Source organism: Crotalus tigris, unplaced genomic scaffold (genome assembly GCF_016545835.1).
Source record: "Crotalus tigris isolate CLP2741 ecotype Arizona unplaced genomic scaffold, ASM1654583v1 scf7180000017632.1879674, whole genome shotgun sequence".
NCBI lineage: Eukaryota > Metazoa > Chordata > Lepidosauria > Squamata > Viperidae > Crotalus > Crotalus tigris.
In genome coordinates, this window is record NW_024096526.1 from 1,722,623 (window position 1) to 1,740,508 (window position 17,886).

The 17,886-nt window shown below is 38.1% G+C and overlaps 1 protein-coding gene across 2 annotated transcripts in view; it reads left to right on the plus strand.

Moving 5' to 3' along the window:
- The window catches only part of CAMKK1 (calcium/calmodulin dependent protein kinase kinase 1), a 125,605-nt gene that overhangs the window by 77,877 nt on the left and 29,842 nt on the right, over nt 1-17,886 (plus strand). For both annotated transcript variants that reach the window (XM_039334657.1, XM_039334658.1), the window contains exons 6-9: nt 940-1,073; nt 3,761-3,797; nt 6,353-6,374; nt 7,761-7,849. In XM_039334657.1, the coding sequence (XP_039190591.1) occupies nt 940-1,073; nt 3,761-3,797; nt 6,353-6,374; nt 7,761-7,849 (282 nt within the window). The remainder of the gene's footprint in view (nt 1-939; nt 1,074-3,760; nt 3,798-6,352; nt 6,375-7,760; nt 7,850-17,886) is intronic.

Here is a 17,886-nt window from a genome sequence, read left to right on the forward strand (position 1 = left end):
GTCGTCTTATACGCCGAGTCGTCTTATACGCCGGAAATACTGGTAGTTTCCGGCGTATAAGATGACGTTCTAGGAATGCAGCCCGGCTATAAAGACGGGGGTCGTCTTATACGCCGGGTCGCCTAATACGCCGGCATATACGGTATGACCCTCCAAAGGATGTTGGCCACAAGGTCCTATCGGTTTTCCTAGATGACCATGTTGATGTAAATTGGAAATTCAACAGCATTTGGAGAGTCACAATATCATTTATATTCTTTATTTCACATCACATGTGTAACCTGATTTTGCATTAACTTGCTTTTTGGGTGCACACAATTATTTGAATCATAAATTTACAAAATGAGTTGGGCTTGCACAGCATGCTAAGGAAATTAAGTGAAAAGTAAGACTAACCAGGCCTAGTGTCTTGTAGATGTAGAGCTACAAAGTCTTAAGTGTGTTACGCAAACACAGCTCATAATTCAATTGTACTCGATGTAGCCTGTTGAAATTAAAGGGCCTTCAGCAACTCATGACTGTTCTTTCTTGATTTCAGGAAGCTTACTCAAAGAGTGATTAAACCAGAAATTAGTCCATTGGATTTACTGTTTTTTTTAAAAAAAGTAGAAAGGGTTGAATGTGGAACTGCTATTTTTGGCTTTGTTTCCTAGATTGTTGCTGTCAGAGTGATGTGAACAGATTTGACTTCTTTTCTCAGAGAAAGAGCATTTGTATGAATGATTAAGTAGCTCCGCACTGTATCTTAGTTTGCTGTAGCAAATTTTGTAATCTCTGATGCAAAAATCTAGATCATCAGAGAAGTAACTGCATCTGAATTAAGTTGGATATTTTTCTTGGTTCTCAGAGATATCCCTGAAAGCTAGGGAAAAAGTCAATCTCAAAGCAACGTGAAAACTAGTTCTCACTACAACATGTCTTTTGATTTCATTACCAAAGGCCGGCCTCCACCTCGGGGATCAAAACCCAATGCAAGTGGACAGATGAAACCAATGGCCCCTCTAGATCGGATATATCAGGAAATAGCAATCTTGAAGAAGTTGGACCATATCAACATTGTCAAGCTGATTGAGGTTTGTTTGCTTGTGTTCTGTGCATGAGGTAGGTTGGGATTTTCCAAAACTCCCTTTAATTAAATTTCTTCCTGGATTTTAAAACTCTGGATTTTCTTAATTTTGTTTCAAATTGAGCATGAGAGGTCAAGACTTCTTCATTTTTTTGCTGTACATTTTTCTTTTGAATTTTGTATGGAAGATTATGAGTGAACAGTTTGCCCAGATTTCAACATCTTGTGACTTTCTCATAGTTCCCGTTTAATCATTACAAAACTTGAATAAAGTCTGGGAAAATAAACAAGAATCTTGAACAAAGCTGAGTGCTGCTACTGGTAGCAGTGGTTGTTTGAAAAGCAACCTTTTTAAAGAAGTTTTCTTTTTTTGCTTTTTAAAATAGTCACCACTTACAGATTTCTAGAGACAAAAGTGGAGAAGGTTGTTTCTGGGATTTCAGTGATACTGTGTGCCTTTTTTGACTGTTATACTATTTTAGACCCTGGTAATGTTTTACGTGTAGTTTTTGTTTACCAGCTGTTTCATTCAGCAACCATTTGAAGTTACAATGGTGCTGACAAAATAATTTTGCGCTGAATGCCTGCATTTACAACCTTTGCAACATCCCTCAGACACGTGATCGCTATTTTAGTCAGTAGATGCTGTTCTATGCCTGACCTGTTATTTTTCTTTCTCTCCCCCCCCCAACCCCATGCAGAGTGGAGAGATTGGAGAAGAAGAGATTTAAACAGAGTAAGCAGGCACATAATGGGGAATACACATCTGAAGAAATCTGGTAGTGCTGATAGCTCTGAGCATGCAAGTGGTATATCCCCTATTATGTGCCTGCTTACTCTCTTGTAATCCTTCTCTTGCTTTATGTGAAGGAGGGGAAAATTCTATAGGCAATCTCTTCTGGGCCTGACCTGTTTCTCTCCCTCCTCACGGATCAAGAGATTGGAGAGAAAGGCATTACAAGAGAGTAAGCAGGCATACGTGGGAAATGCACCCGGTTGTTTGTGTAGCATTTTTGCAGCTGCCAGCCCTGATTGCACTTGGGGCTGCCAGCACTCCTGTATTGCTTTTCATTGTATTCCCCATTGTGTGCCTTCTTACTCTCTTGAAATCCCTTACTCTGCAATGAATGTAAATACAAACATTAATTCTCTTCTTGCTAATTATCCAGTACTGCAATGAACATTCCAAAGGGCAGATGAATGAGGAGTGGAGTCATATGCTTTCCAACTTGGCGACCCTTTTGCTTAATGACTGAGCTACTGGTCCCAACTGTCATTGCTAAACAAGGACTACCTGTTTGCCAAGTAGTTTTTCTAAAGCTTTGTATGCCACTTTATTCACATCTTTAGGAAATAAATAACAAAAAGCAGCAGGAGAGGTTAACCAGAGACTAGAGGGGCATGTGCCCACATTAGGCTAATACACCCAATAAGTGCCTCCCTCAGTATTCCGCTACTGGTAACCTGACTTTGTTTCCAAAATAATAGGTAGTAAAGCATAATGCATTTTATGCATTTTGAGGCTTTTACTGGATGGTATCAGAATAAGTAGGAAAACACAACTTTAGTACTTGTACAGTTAGTGGTAACTTAAAGCTTTCTCATTGATGAGCTTAGAACAGGATGAAGCATCACGAGGACAAGGAGGAAATTGTTGATATAAAGAAATATTTGCATCATAGTTAAGTACCTCTATTGTTTTTCCTGTTGCTTCTTCAACAATGCTCAAAGGGATATGTTTTCTTCAATGAAGAACTCCCCTCTGAAAGAAGAAAGGAAATATAAAACAAATCAGGAATTGCAATACAAACAAGGTTATTTTTTTGTAAGGTGTCATCCATGCATATATGTATATCAGCAACAAAGAATTGGCAGGAGCAAGTTTGCAGAACTGCTGAGGGAGTTGAAAGTAGTTTGTAACAGCAACTACCGGTATTTAAGTTCCAGTTTTTGTTTTCTTCTGTTCAGTCCTGTTTGTTTCTTGGAGACTGTCTAGGCATGTCCCTGCAATTTTCTCAGAAAGGTTTTTCAGAAGTGATGTACCATTGCCTCCTTTTTAGGTCTGAGAGGAAGTGACTGGCCCAAGGACACTGTCTGGCTACTGTCTTTCAAGGCTGTTGTTTCTAAGAAAACAGCTGTAATCATTGGGCTGGTTCTCCTAAAGTTTGATTAAATTTGTTTGCCTTATGATTTCCACAAATTTACTTTAGTTTTGCCCTCTGGAGTAAAAGAAAAAACATCTGATCCCTTGTCTGCATAATGGGATCTGTTCATTTCTAGGTTCCCCCAAATTAGCATATTTTCATGCACACTTTGATGACAAATTGAATCTTTTTTTACAGCAAAACTGTATCCATGGAATTTATTTTATTGTACCCTGAGTTGGTATAAAACTAAAAATTTTATAGCTTACCTGGTTCCTTCCAAATGTGTTTGACTATAGTTCCCATTGTCCCAGTCAGGATAGTTTAGATCACCCTCTCCCTACCTGGTACAACCTAAGTGTGTAGAGAGGATAATTTCTAGAATTCCTAGCCAACATAGCTAATTCTGAGAGTAGCAGGGTCAAAACAGTTTTAGGTTAGGGAGAATTACATTAACAGTGCTGCCATTTAGGGCATCATAGCTGCCTGTAGTGTGAGATGAAACTGAATGATGGTTTAGAAGTTAAAGTAGATATATTCTTCTTTTCAGGTACTGGATGATCCTGCAGAGGACAATCTATACATGGGTGAGTAATGTAGAAGAATACAAGAAATGGCTGTGCTGGAGCAGACCGACACTGTCTGATTCCTACAGCACCGAATCTGTTTGGGAGACTCAGAAAGAGGTCACGAGAATAGTTCTACTTATGTTTGCTAGCACCTTCCACTGATTCAGGGCCATATTCATATTTATCCTGAAGCAGGCAATCGTTTGCCGAGAAGGGGGCTGGTATCACCTTCAAGAATATGATGATGTGTCAAGCCCAGTAGACAAATCAGACCAGGAAATCTACTGTGCAGGAAGGCTATGGCTACTTCTATTGAGATTGGTTATAACAGAATTTTGCAGGTCTGCTTGTGCTCTACCTCCCTTCATTTTTATACACCAGTGTATTAGGGAGAGACAGTTAGTCCTCTACTTACAGCAGCTTGTTTAGTGATCATTCAAGATTACAACCATTGCAGCGCCCCCATGATCACGTGATCAAAATTCAGATGCTTGGCAGCTGACTCATATTTATGACGGTTGCAGTATCCTGGGATCATGTGATCCCCTTTTGAAACATTCTGACAAGCAAAATTCAATGGGGAAGCCAGATTCACTTAACAACTGTGTTATTAACAACTGCAATGATTCACTTAACAACTGTGGCAAGAAAGGGCGTAAAATGGAGTAAAAATCACTTAACAAGTGTCTCACTTAGCAACATAAATTTTGGGCTCAATTTTGGTCGTATATCAAAGACTACCTGTATCTATCTGAGACACTTCTGAATATTATCTTGTTATGGACTTAAATGTTTCAGCCCCTTTTCACTTGTTAATGATTCCTTAATATTGCTATCTCCCTTACCCTCTATAAGAGGCTGCTAACTAGACTGGGTTGATTCATTTCTACCTATTTTGCAGTGAGGTTTTTTTTTTCTTATATACACATTGTCTTTTCCTCTTCCCTTTCCTTTGTAAACAGAATGCAGCTCAGCAAATCTGGTTTCTTTTTTTCTTTGTTTATTTTTATTTTTAAAGAGTTCTCTAATGCACCATAAAGTGGTACACTGGTTTAGTGATGCGGCTGATCAATATTTCCCCTGCAGAATTCTCTAGAGTGGAGTCAGGAAATAGTGCTGTCACTTTTAATGGCTTCAGAATGGTGCTGTGTGGTCACTCAAGTATCTTTCTAAAACCACAGATGAGTTCAGTATACTTTAGAGTGGGAGTGGCCAGCTTCAGTCCCTGGTCCTCATATAGGTCTCTGTTCTAATTTGTGATACCCAAGAACTCTGAAATCACACTACTGAAATTCTGCGGAAAAAAATATGCAGTTTTTCACTACATAATTTTTAGCTTTTTAAATAAAAATTAGACTGGAAATATTATTTATTTATTAAACAAATTTATACAGCTGACCAAGTCACACACAGTGAATGCGGGTGGCATATGACATTCAATATCCAGTTACCGTAAATGCTGGCGTATAAGGCGACTTCCGCGAGCGCTGAAATCGGCGCCAAAGATGGGGGTCGTCTTATACGCCGAGTCGTCTTATACTCCGGAAATACTGGTAGTTTCCGGCGTATAAGACGACATTCTAGGAATGCGGCCCGGCTATAAAGACGGGGGTCGTCTTATACGCCGGGTCGCCTTGTACGCCGGCATTTACGGTAAAAATTCATGACTTAAACCCCCTCTTCACACCCCACCCCATGGCATAAAAACAGAATCAAGCAAGCCACTTGATCGGCTCTGAATAGGGTCACCAGGCTCACTGAGAGAACCATGTCTTCAAGGCCTTGTGGAAAAGCAACATGATGGGGGCCAATCTTATCTCTGGAGAAATGATTTTGAAAGGGAGGGAGCTACCATAGAGAAGGCCCTTTTCCTAGGTCCCACCAGATGTGCTTCCTTGATAGTTGAGATCAGCAACATGTTCTGCCTTCCTGGTGGACCCTGTAGATGTATTTGGGGAGAAGCAGTCTGTCAAATAGATGTGAGACAAATGTCCATTATTAGTCTTTGAGACTGCCATTAAGGCAAGAGGAAAAAAACAACAACGAATTCAAAATGTTTTGCACTCACATCATTTAGATGATGTCTCTTTGTCACAAGTACAATCGCCAGTGGCATTCAAAAAGTAAAATTTGCAAAACGATGACTCCAGACAAATAGGTTCTCCCTTTGCTCTGGAAACACTGAGAAATCAAAGAAATGGTAACCCCATTTTCTACAAATGGGATTACTACAGGACTTTGGAAATAGATGACCATAGAAGTGAAAACTGAAAGTCTTTTGTTTGGAACTCGAAGTCATTTTATGAAGAACTTCTGCTTAACTCTTACTTTGAAGGTCTGTTTAGTTTAGTATAACGTTAGTAGTGTAAATGCTAATATCATTGTTGATTTTTTCTTACAAAATCATTCTCTCAACAAATGTTAAGCTTAAAAATTTAAGTTTATGGACCTTTTCTACAACATCTTTGTATTAGAGATTAGATGGAAATTAATTCCATCTAATTAATTCCATCTTTTCTAAAAGTGCATTGGTTGAGAACTGTCTTTTTCTTTTCTTCTTTTGTCCCCTTTAGCATTCGATCTCCTCCCAAAGGGGTAAGTAGTTTATAATAAAAAAAGATTGTGTGAATGCCACATTATGGGGATTAAAGCCTTACAGTTTTGGAACAGGGTGTTAAAAGTGCAGTATTGCAAGCAAACTCTGCCCGCAGAATTTCCATTCTTACAAGACTCAAGGTTGACTCAGCCTTCTATCCAGTGGTGGGATTCAAATATGTGAACAACTGGTTCTCTGCGTGGATGCCGCTTCCGGAAGCCCATTCTGGGCCTGGGCAACAAAAAATTAGCTACCGGTTCTCCCGAACTGGTGCGAACTAGCTGAATCCCACCACTGCTTCTATCCTTCAGAGTTTGGTAAAATAAGAACCCAGATTGTTGGGGGCAATATGCAAATAATGCTTACTTTGTAAACTGCCCAGAGAATGCTGTAAAGTACTTTGGGGTGGTATATAGGTCTAAATCAGTGTTTCTCAACCTTGACGATTTTAAGGCATGTGGACTTCAACTCCCAGAATTCCACAGCCAATTCTGGGAGTTGAAGTCCACATGCCTTAAAATCGTCAAGGTTGAGAAACACTGGTCTAAATGCTATTGCTATCAGGTTCATTGCATGACTGTTGAATAGGCCTTAGGTTCTGCTCAGCAGCAGCATCTGCTGGATGATCTGTATCAGCACCTTTAAACTTATGGCATCATTAAACAAGATTTTGAAAAAATAGCTATAGATGCCACTTTGGCTGTTTTAACTCTTATTCCATGTACACCTCCCAACTCCAGTGAATCCATCACTTGAAAAGCTGTCAGCAGGAAGACAGTGTGGGTTTTTTCTCTCTATGGCCCGAGGGTAGGACAAGAATCCATGAGCAAAGCTTTCCAGGGAGAGATCTAACTCAAAATAAGAAATGATTTCCCAACTGTAAGAGATATTAAACAATGGAACAGCCACTGCTTCTTGGAATCCAATACTTATCCAGTGTTTCTTGGAGTCATGGGCTCCATCCATGGAGGTTTTCAAACAAACAGTTGGACAGCCATTTGTCTGAAATGGTTAAGGATTGCTGCCCTAGGCAGAGGGCCAGGGAGAGATTAAAAGACCTCCCCCATCTTTCTATGAATCCCTCTTCTCCATTTTTTTGCACTATTAACTGGAAGGAGAAGGCCTGTGTTGCTATGCTTTAGTTGGTTCCCCCACCCAATCATCCCATAAGCTACAGTACATCGTTCTACAATTTGGCATTAATAAAAGCAATAAATAAAAGTCAACACCAAAAATAAAAATAACTCCCAATGAAACATCACAAAATGAATTGTTAAACAAGCCTCACAAGCTTACATTACCAGAATAAGTAAAAATACAGAATAAAATGGCTGTTACAATCTGGTAAAGTACTTGTCTTGCTCTTTGTGCCCTATTTTTTTTAGGCCTGTCATGGAGGTGCCATGTGACAACCCTTTTTCTGAAGAACAAGCTTGGCTCTATTTCAGAGACATTGTCTTGGGCATTGAGTACTGTGAGTATAAAGCAACAGAGTTGTTACTGTCTTTAATGAATTATTTTTCCTTTGATGTCCCTCTTTTCTTTCTACTTAAATGATCCTCTAGCAAACGAATCATAATTCATTCATACATTTTAACACATTTTCAAAAACATTTTCAGAACAGGCTCAGATCTAGTCAATTTCTCAACTTTTGGGAGGGGAAGTACTTTTTCTTGTGACAAATCCATCAGTCTATATAATAAATTGTATATATCATTTTCTGAGCAGAAGTTGGTTTATAATAACTTAATCAAGGTTCAGCAGCCTTCACTGCTGGAGTGGGCACTACAGTATAATGTAATTTTGTAAAATGACACTTACACTGAATGAAATGATGAGACTCTACAGTAAGTTGAATTCCATTCAATTGTTTTGGAATTTTATCTATTTCTCCATAAGACACCTCAATCACTAGTAGGCAACATATAGTTGTATAAGGAATACAATTCAAAGCAACCATGAAGAAGTATATCAGTGGAAAAAGAATGAAGAATTCACACCAGGGAAAGAGCACAATTGATCTGATCTGAGTTGAGTTGAGTTGAGTTGAGTTGATTTCACCTGACGTGACCTGACTTGATTTATATAGCTGCCTGTCTCACATAAGTGGCACTTGACAGCTGACAACAAAATTAGTTAAAAACATACAATATAAAAAATAAAAACACAAAGTAGTTGAGCATCAAACAAATATTAATTGTAGTGTTTAGCTGTTTTTAATTGGTTTCAATGTTGAATTTTGTGGTTGCTAGTTTGTGCTTTAATTGAGTACACCTCCCAGAATCACATGCAAATGAGATGAGCTGATGTATAAATTAAAATGGAATGAATGAATGATCTACTATTAACAAAGCCAGGAGGTGGGCTCTGTCCCACATCCAGGGTCCCAGGCACAGGCACAATCTTTGACCATTGGTTGATCATAATCAAATCAATATCAAAGCTGAATATTTGTTCCAATGAGAGTGATTTCCAGTCCCTATCTCTTAATTCTCCCAATATATAGTATATTTAGGCTTCTCCACTGCATATATTTCTATATCTACACATGGCTGCTATTGCCCAATTTGTGCCCTAAGCCTAAAAATGATACAGAATGTGTCAGAGTATCTAGAAATCTTGTGTTCTTTAAAAAAACAAAGCAAGCAGCAATAACACTGTAAAGCTGAAATGGTTCCAGCTGGTGTGATAAGAATGGGAAATCAATGTTTTACCATCCCCGACTTATTTCCTTCTATGAATTATAACACCTATTGATTGTATCTTGGAAATGCAACACAGTTAATGTGGGGGCAGTTGCCACAAGCTTCCCTAGGGAACCATTTGTATCCTGACTGGGACAAACAAGCTGAGAAAGAGAGGAAACACAATACCTGTGGCTTAAACCACAAGTAACGAAATGCAATTGTTGATCACCGGCTGTGCTTCCTGGAATCACAGACCAATTCTACTGCAGTTTTCTAGACTCTCTCTCAAGGCACTTAATTCAATACTAATGGAAAAGATCTTGTTTACACTAGTTTAGTTCGAAGGTTTAATTAAGCAGCTTCTGAACCTGTTTATTTCACACTGGGACATTCATACTATAATTATTTGTTATTATCATAATACAACAAATATTTATATTTCATCTGACATACAGTGTGACCAGACATAGTACAGTTTAAAAGCAAAAAATATAATATCCAGAATATTTTTAAAAAATCAGCAATTCAAGCCACACTAAATGCAATACACAAATATAAACCAAATGCTTTTTTAAAATTTGGCTATTTATATTTATGTTGCATTTTATTTTGTATCATAAATATAGATTTGAAAATAAAACACCTCCGGGAATGTAGCCAAGCCTGTAAATGGTTCAGCCATACTATTGTGTTTAAAGGCTGTTGAACAAAACATTTTCAGTATATGCCTAAATTGCAGTGAAGTCAGAAAAAGCTTATTTTTCGAAGGGGATATTCCCAAGATGGAATGCCACAAGAAAAGGAGGCTACTATCAGCCTAGTGTATTTTTTCAAAAGACCCAGTACACATTTTCTGTAGAAATGTATCAAAGAAATATTAGATTTGATGTCAAGCACTGACCACAGGCTCCCCCTTGCATAGTTAACAAGCCCCCATCTTCCTTGGAATTCTAGTTTTAGATTCATGTATCTGAGGGAGAGCGGGTGCAGTGGGTCAGCAGTTAAAAGTGCTAAGGGTCCAATGTTTCTCAACCTTGGCAACTTTACGATGTGTGGACTTCAACTCCCAAAATTCTCCAGCTAGCAACACTAGGTTGCCAAGGTTGAGAAACACTGTGCTAAGCACTGATGCTAAGATACTAAGACCTGAGCACTATACAATCGGGTGAGCTCCCGTTCTTGCTCCAGTTCTGCCCACCTAGCAGTTCAAAAGCTTGCAAATGTAACTACACAAATAAGTACCACTTTGGTGGGAATGTAATGTCATTCTGTGTGCCTTTGCAAATAGTCCTGCTGGGTACATGACTCCGGAAGCAGTTTTGGACAACACTGGCTCCCTTGGTTAAGAAATAGAGATCAGCACTGTCCCCTAGAGCAGTGATGGCAAACCTGTTAGAGACCGAGTGCCCAAACTGCAACCCAAAACCCACTTATGTATCGTCGGGTGCTGGGTGGGCATGGCTCATTGGGTGGGTGTGGCCCATTGGGTGGGCGTGGCCCATTGGGTAGGCATGGCTGCGGTGGTAACAGCAGACTGGATGGGACTAAAAAGTTCAATCAATCAATTCTAACTTTGCGAGATCTTTTTTTTTCCTGCGAGAAGTTGAAATTGATTGATTGAAACTTTTTTTTTTTTTTTTGCACACGGCGGTGGAGGCCTAAAGTGAAAAGGTTTTATAAAATCCAGCTGAAGGCCTAGGACTGGGGCGACAGTGCGCATGCCAACAGAGAGGGCTCTGCGTGCCACCTGTGGCACGCGTGCCATAGGTTCACCACCACGGCCCTAGAGTCAGAGGTAACCTTGACCTTGACCTATTGAGGGAGATTGTTTTAGAACCAAGAGGCAAATATCAAAAAGGCATGCTTCCCAGGTCCCGTAAGGCTGCTTGTTCACGGTTTAAAGAAAGAACATGTGCTTTCCATGCAAAAGGTTTCAGGTTCAATCTCCAAAATTGGACTGATAAAGATTTTTCCTTGCTGGGCCTATGTTCAGGAGGTCTGTCACTCTCATTGTCCCTTGCCAGCACTGAATTTGGCCGTGCTTATTGGTGATGAGGCAGGTTGCATTCCAGCCCAACTTGAGAGTCACTAGATCAGGGTAAGCCTGGTGAGCACACTGAACTAGATAGGAGCAATAGTCTGATTATGTCACACAGAATAGCATCCTCAATTCATGATCCCTTCTCTTTTTTTTTTTTTATTGAAAGTTTTATAAATTTTACAAAAAGACAAAAATAATACAAAACAAAAAACAACATATACAAAAAAAAACTAAACATCACATATAAAAAAAAAACCCCATCCCCCACCCCTCACAAACACCCTCCCTTCCCCCCCCTGAGCTTCCCAGAGCAGAATATAGGCTTAGTTAAAAATTAACAAATAAAAATAAAAAATTAAATTAAAAAATTTTTTTATTTATATATATAAAAAAAAGTATCTATATATAACATTCTCTATATATGAAAATAAAACTTATGAAAAAGCTATGTGATATTTTTTAATACCCAATCTAAATTGTATAAATTTTATCCATTTGTCCCAAACGGCAAGAAACTTCTCTTGCGTTTGTTGCTTTAAGAAAGCCGAAATCTTTGCCATTTCCGCCAGATAAGCTACTTTAAGAAACCATTCCTGCAATGTAGGCAAAGATTCCTTCTTCCAGTATTGTCCTACTAACAGCCTGGCGGCTGTAATCAAATTTAACATCAATACAACCTCCTTTGTATCACAATCTGTAACAATGCCCAACAAAAATAATTGCGGAGTAAATTTTACCCTCCTTCTAAAAATTCTCTGGATATTCCACCATATTTTGATCCAAAATGCTTTTATCTCTCTGCATGACCACCAAATATGATAATAAGAAGCATCCGTATAACCACATCTCCAACATTTGGGTTGTACGTCAGGGTACATAAGAGACATTTTTTGTGGATCAAGGTGCCATCTATAAAACATTTTATAAAAATTCTCCCTAAGGTTCTGTGCTTGTGTAAATTTGACATTTCTCACCCAAATGGTTTCCCAGATATCCAATGAGACTGGGACACCAAAATTCTGCGCCCATCTAATCATGCAGTCTTTAATTAATTCCGTTTCTGAGTCCATTTCAACTAATACCCCATAGATTCTCTTAATATGGGTTTGTCTTTGATCCTTGACTTGCTTAATAAGATTTCCATCTTCTCTAAGAAAACCCAATTTACAATCCACCTTCCATTTATCTACTAGTTGCCTATATTGAAACCAAGAATAAATAATATTTTCTTGCGCTAAATCTTCCCGTAATCTTAACTGCCAGTTTTGCCCATCCCATCTAAGTAACTGACTATAAGACACCATATCCATTTTTACACCTCTTTTTATTCCTTCTATCGCATGCCAAGGTATGGCCCATAATGGAACTTTAAAATCACTTTTATAATATTTTCTCCAAGTCCTAAGTAAAGAGATTCTTAAAATATGAGATTTAAAGACCCAATCCATTTTTTTATTAAATATTAAATAGGCATGCCACCCATAAAGTAAATCCCATCCCTCTATATGAAGTATCTCAGGATTTGTCAAATTTACCCAATCACTAATTAGTGTTAAAACCACCGCATCGTAATATAATTTCAAATTTGGTACCTTGAGTCCACCCCTCTCACGGAAGTCTTGCATAATTTTAAACTTAACCCTTGGCTTTTTCCCTGCCCAAATAAATTTATTAAGACCCTTCTGCCACTCACTTAGGTTAATCTCATTTTTCAAAATCGGTAACATTTGAGATCCCTTCTCTTTATATTTCTATGGATCTAGCACAAATTGGCCTTTCTGTGAAAAAAAACCCTCTCTCAAATACTGTCCCCCAACTCACCTCAGTTTCTTTCCTCTGCAGATTTCTTTTGATAGGTGCTAGATCATTTCTCTGCTCTATGACATGAAGCTGACAGCAAAGTGAAGCAGCAGCATTTTGAGATTGCATTCTGTCCTTGAACTGCAGATTTCTCCATTAATCCAATTTAAAGCAGTTAGCAGCAGCTTCAGCAGACAGTGCAATGTGCTAATATAATTGAAACACATTCTCCTCTATTGGTAACACATTTTTCTCTTCTCCCCTCCCCAAATGGTAGGGAGTTTGATACGAGGCAAAAGCATGTTGACACAAAAAGCCATCTCCATCTGCCTGGTCTTGTCTGTCTGTGTCGGTATATCTGTCTGCCTGTCATGCCAATAATCCAGGAATGTAGATTTCCATCAGTGCATGGATCACAAACTTGATATGATTAGAAGCTGATCTCCAAAGTGGGCAGAGCCCAGACCCATTTGGAGACAGGGTTTCAGAAGTTATAATATATGAAAATTATTTCAGGGGGAGGTGAACTGCATAAGCCATGGTAATTGTGATTGGTCACATAAGGTTGTCTGGTTGCATTTTTGCACCCTAGAGTAGCCTATACTTGTTTTAAACACATGCAAGAGTCCCCTGGAAGCCTCTGAGCCCAGGTGGTTTTTTTTCCCCTTTGATATCAACACCCCAAACATTGGAAAGGGGAAAGGAAGACATGGTGACAGTGGGACATCCTATGCTTTCTTTGAGAAATTGTGAGTCCAGTGCTTTGCCTTCTGACTTCCAGTGATCTAGTGTTGACAGCAATGATTGTGTTACTGGTAGGATTTTGAGATCACTGAGGAAGCATTCAAAATGCATCTGACCAACCCAGTGTGCTTTATTTTGAATCAATATTTCATCTCCTTTACACTCTGTTCTAGAACACCTCTGTTAAGAGGACAGAACTTTAAGCAGAGTCTCATCCATGGACTCTTACAAGAATTTTAAATAATTGGAGGACCATATTTCATATGGATATTTTATATAAGTTTATTTGTGTAACAATATTTACCCTTGAGTAATATTTCTATAGCAATTAAATTGTTTTGTGTTTGCTCTGCAGGGAGTAAAGAGTATGCTGTCTCTGATTCTTTTTTTAAAACTTTGGTATTTATGCCCTCCCTGGAGTGGGCGTAGATTGATTTCTTCCTGTTGATTTCAATGACAAAATTTGGGTTAGAAAAAAAAGGTGATCATGGAAGAAAATTGTTGTTCTTCATTTTTGTCTTTTAAAAATCCAGCAGGGCCTTGGTTATGGCATAAACTCCAATATAAACCTTTTCTGCAGTAAATAATAGAATTGCTCTTCTCTGGGGAATAGAGAGATTCAAAGATATACAAGTTTGGAGACATTTTTTGTTTCTATTTCAACTTCTCTGTGCATGGGAGATGGAGAATGGAGATTTTGTGTTATAGCTATTCTTAAATAATTAAAAATCTCATCCATCTTCTATAGATCACCCAGTAACCTTTCAGTAGATGTTCATTTACTTTCTATTTTGCCCCTTTTAGCAAGTCTAATTTCATATCTTTGCTCAAACAGAAAGAAACATAGCTGTTAGGCTTCACATCAAAAACAGCGGTACATCTTGACATCTTGACATTGGAGACGGGGAGTTTTAAGTACTCCAGCTGGCTGGCTCTTACACCAGAGTGTGAAGATGTCTTCCCTCAAGGAACACACAGCTAGATAGCCAGATACTCATTGCAATGAAGTTTTCATTCCCAAGAAAAGAAAGAGTGAGATTGGGGGAGGGGGATCCTGAGGGTCATCTGTCCCAGCCCACATGCTTGGTTCCTATTTCTGTTGATTATGGATTTTATCTGATAGGGAAGCAGTCTCATTTCTGACCCCATGAGTCTCACAAGGTAAGCCAGATGGCGGGCAGTTTTCTGGGTGCAGAATAGAAGTTGGCATAGGATCATAGATAAACAGAATTCTGGGTTCCACAATAAAACATCTGCCTGATCGTTTTGTGAATTTGGAATCTAAGAGATCTAAAAGTGAAAATGAGAAAGAATCACAACCATCTTGCCTGATATTGTATGAATCTATGACAAGTCTATAAATTCTTGTGGTCAGTTCTGACCTCAATAGGGTGTTCAACTCTTTCAAGGTGACACTAATGGTGAATAGCTGTTTTGATTATGTAAAAAAAATTGTTTCAAGTTTAGAATTCTGTTTGGATAGAAGGAATTACCTGAAAAGGAATGTGCAGACATCCATCCCATCTTCAAAAAGTCCTAGTCACTGCAGTCCAGCTACTGCAGCAATATTTCTGGTGTATTAGAGATGCAGGTCACATACAGATTCTGAAGTTTTTGCTGCAAGGAGGAAGAATCTCAGATCCTTTTGCATCTGTGGTGCCCAAAGCTGCATAGTTATGGTCTTCTAAAGCAAATGCTGTCTTAATTTCCACCCTATGCAAAATGAAACTTGCCAAAATAAGGAGGTAATTAGCAATTAATGAACTTGAACAGCCATTTGAAAAGAAGTAGATTAATTAAATGACTCTCATGGCCTCTTTATTGATATATTTCACTAGATCTGGGACATTCACATTTGAAAGAATGTTGTATAAAATTTGGTGACGATTAGACATATATGAAATTGTTCTGATTTATGGTGCAGAATCCTTTTGAGATGCTTTGTGATAAAGCATCTTTACGTTTTTGCACGATAATATTATTTTGCCTTTTCTTCATTCTTGGTTGAATTCCAGAAATGTATTGAACCATTGTGGAAAAGGGTGGGCCTTTAAACTAAGCAAAACTCCTATTCTTTAAACTTGTATCAGAATTTCAGTCAATATGCCAATGATGGTAGGCTGAGTAGCAATGATTCAGTAAATAAAAGATTGCAGTGAACAATAGTAATTTAATTTCTCACAGTTGTTGTAAGAGTGATTGAAAATAGAATAAAACAACCTCCTTAGTGCTCAACTAAAAGGCGTTAGTATTTGAAATAGAATTGCAGAAAATGATGTGGAAAGAGTATAATAAAACCTTCCTTTTAGGGACTCAATTAAATGCAATGGATAAAATTTCAATCTGAATTTTTGCCGCCCGCGACCCCACCTCTCATAATAGACAAGTACGCTGAATCTGAATCTGGAAAAGAGTGTTAAATTTAGTTTGATTTTTACAACATATGTCACAATGCTTATTTTTTTCCCAATATCGTTGTAACTTTGAACTGTTGCTAAATGAATATTGAAAGCTAAGGACTACCTGCATAGTTTTACAATCTATCAAAGGTGCTAGAATAATAGACAAATAGATAAATAACAAATTGGAAGTGACTTTGGAGGTGTTGTAATCTAACCTCTGCTCAAACAAGAAACCCTAATCATTTCATACAAATGGTTGTCCAATCTCTTAGATCCATGATGCAATGATGCACTTTCAGATTTGATGGATATTCCAGAATAATAGACAACCTTCCTCCACTTAGCCCATTAAATTAAATTCTCTAATGCAGTGTTTCCCAACCTTAGTCATTTCAACTGTCTTCCTGACAGTTAGAACAATTAACCAGTGGAACAATCTGCCTCCGGAAACGGTGAATGCTCCAACACTGGTAGTTTTTAAGAAGAGACTGGACAGCCATTTGTCTGAAATGGAATAGGGTTTCCTGCCTGAGCAAGGGGTTGGACTAGATGACCTCCAAGGTCCCTTCCAACATTATGATGATGAGGATGATGATAATGAGTGGACTTCAACTCCCAGAATGCTGGCTGGGTTATTCTGGACTGTGAGGTCCACACATCTTAAAATGGCTAAGACTGAGAAACACTGTTCTAGTTGACCAGAATCTGAAAATTCCAGAGAGACAGGATTGGAACTGTTGTTATAATTGAAAGTGGAACTTGATTTAAATATAGCTGTGGTTGCCCTGAAGGGATCATCAATGAATGCTGTCATGGACACTTCAAAAATCCACCAAAGCTTCATGTTCTTTATAAATAACATCTCCATTCACAGAAACGTCTTCCTGTCTCTGGACCTTTATCTGGACCACCGACAGATCCTACTGTCTCTGTTGTAGATTGTGAATTTTCACGGATGTCATGGAGACAGCAGTCCCATTAAATCACTTCCCCTTCTTTGCCAGACCTAGTGCTGGCATATTAAGGCAATTTTTTATACTGGTCTTTCTCAGCCCTTGTCTTCCAATGCCATTGGTCTTTGCAAAGAACATTTTTAGATTTTTATAATGACAAAAAGTTACAGTTCCTAGAATGGAACATTTTTCTTTTAGATGTTACCAGTCTCATAGTTCTGAAGAGGATTTGATGGTCTTCCAGAATTTAATATTTCAAATTGAAAGTGGTTTGTAATGTTCTGGATGAAGTGGGAGTTTTGCACATCTCTAATTTTAAATAAAGTCTACTCTCTTAGGATCTGCGCTCAGACTTTCACTCTGTCTGTTTTTACAAGAGCAATTAGGGCTTATCTCCTCAGTTAGGTTTTTAAATGTTAATGGTTTTGATATTTGCAAAGTTTAAGATGATTTAAATTACTTTGTTTCTAACTTATTAAAAATATCTTGGCATTTTTGTAATGTTCCACCAAGGGAAAGGAAAGATATAAATTGGATAAATAATTAATTTTAACATATTCCCTCCTACAGAGTGCCTCAAAGGATATCTTGTTTTGGCAAGTTGATATTTGAGAAAAGCAATGTATATTTTACAAAAAAAATAATACATATAAATATTATTTTTGAATGATCATAAGCAGAAACAACCGTGGGAAGAATGTGGCCAGACTGAAAACAATTTTGAGAGAATTTTGTTGATTTTCAAAATAATTTGCCCAGGAACAAAGTGGTGAATTTTGGAGCCATAATGTCTGATACTGAATCTAATACTAATTTAATTATTGGAAGCCTCTTCCATAAAACTATAACTGAAAAACGAGTTGTATTTCCCTATACCATCTTG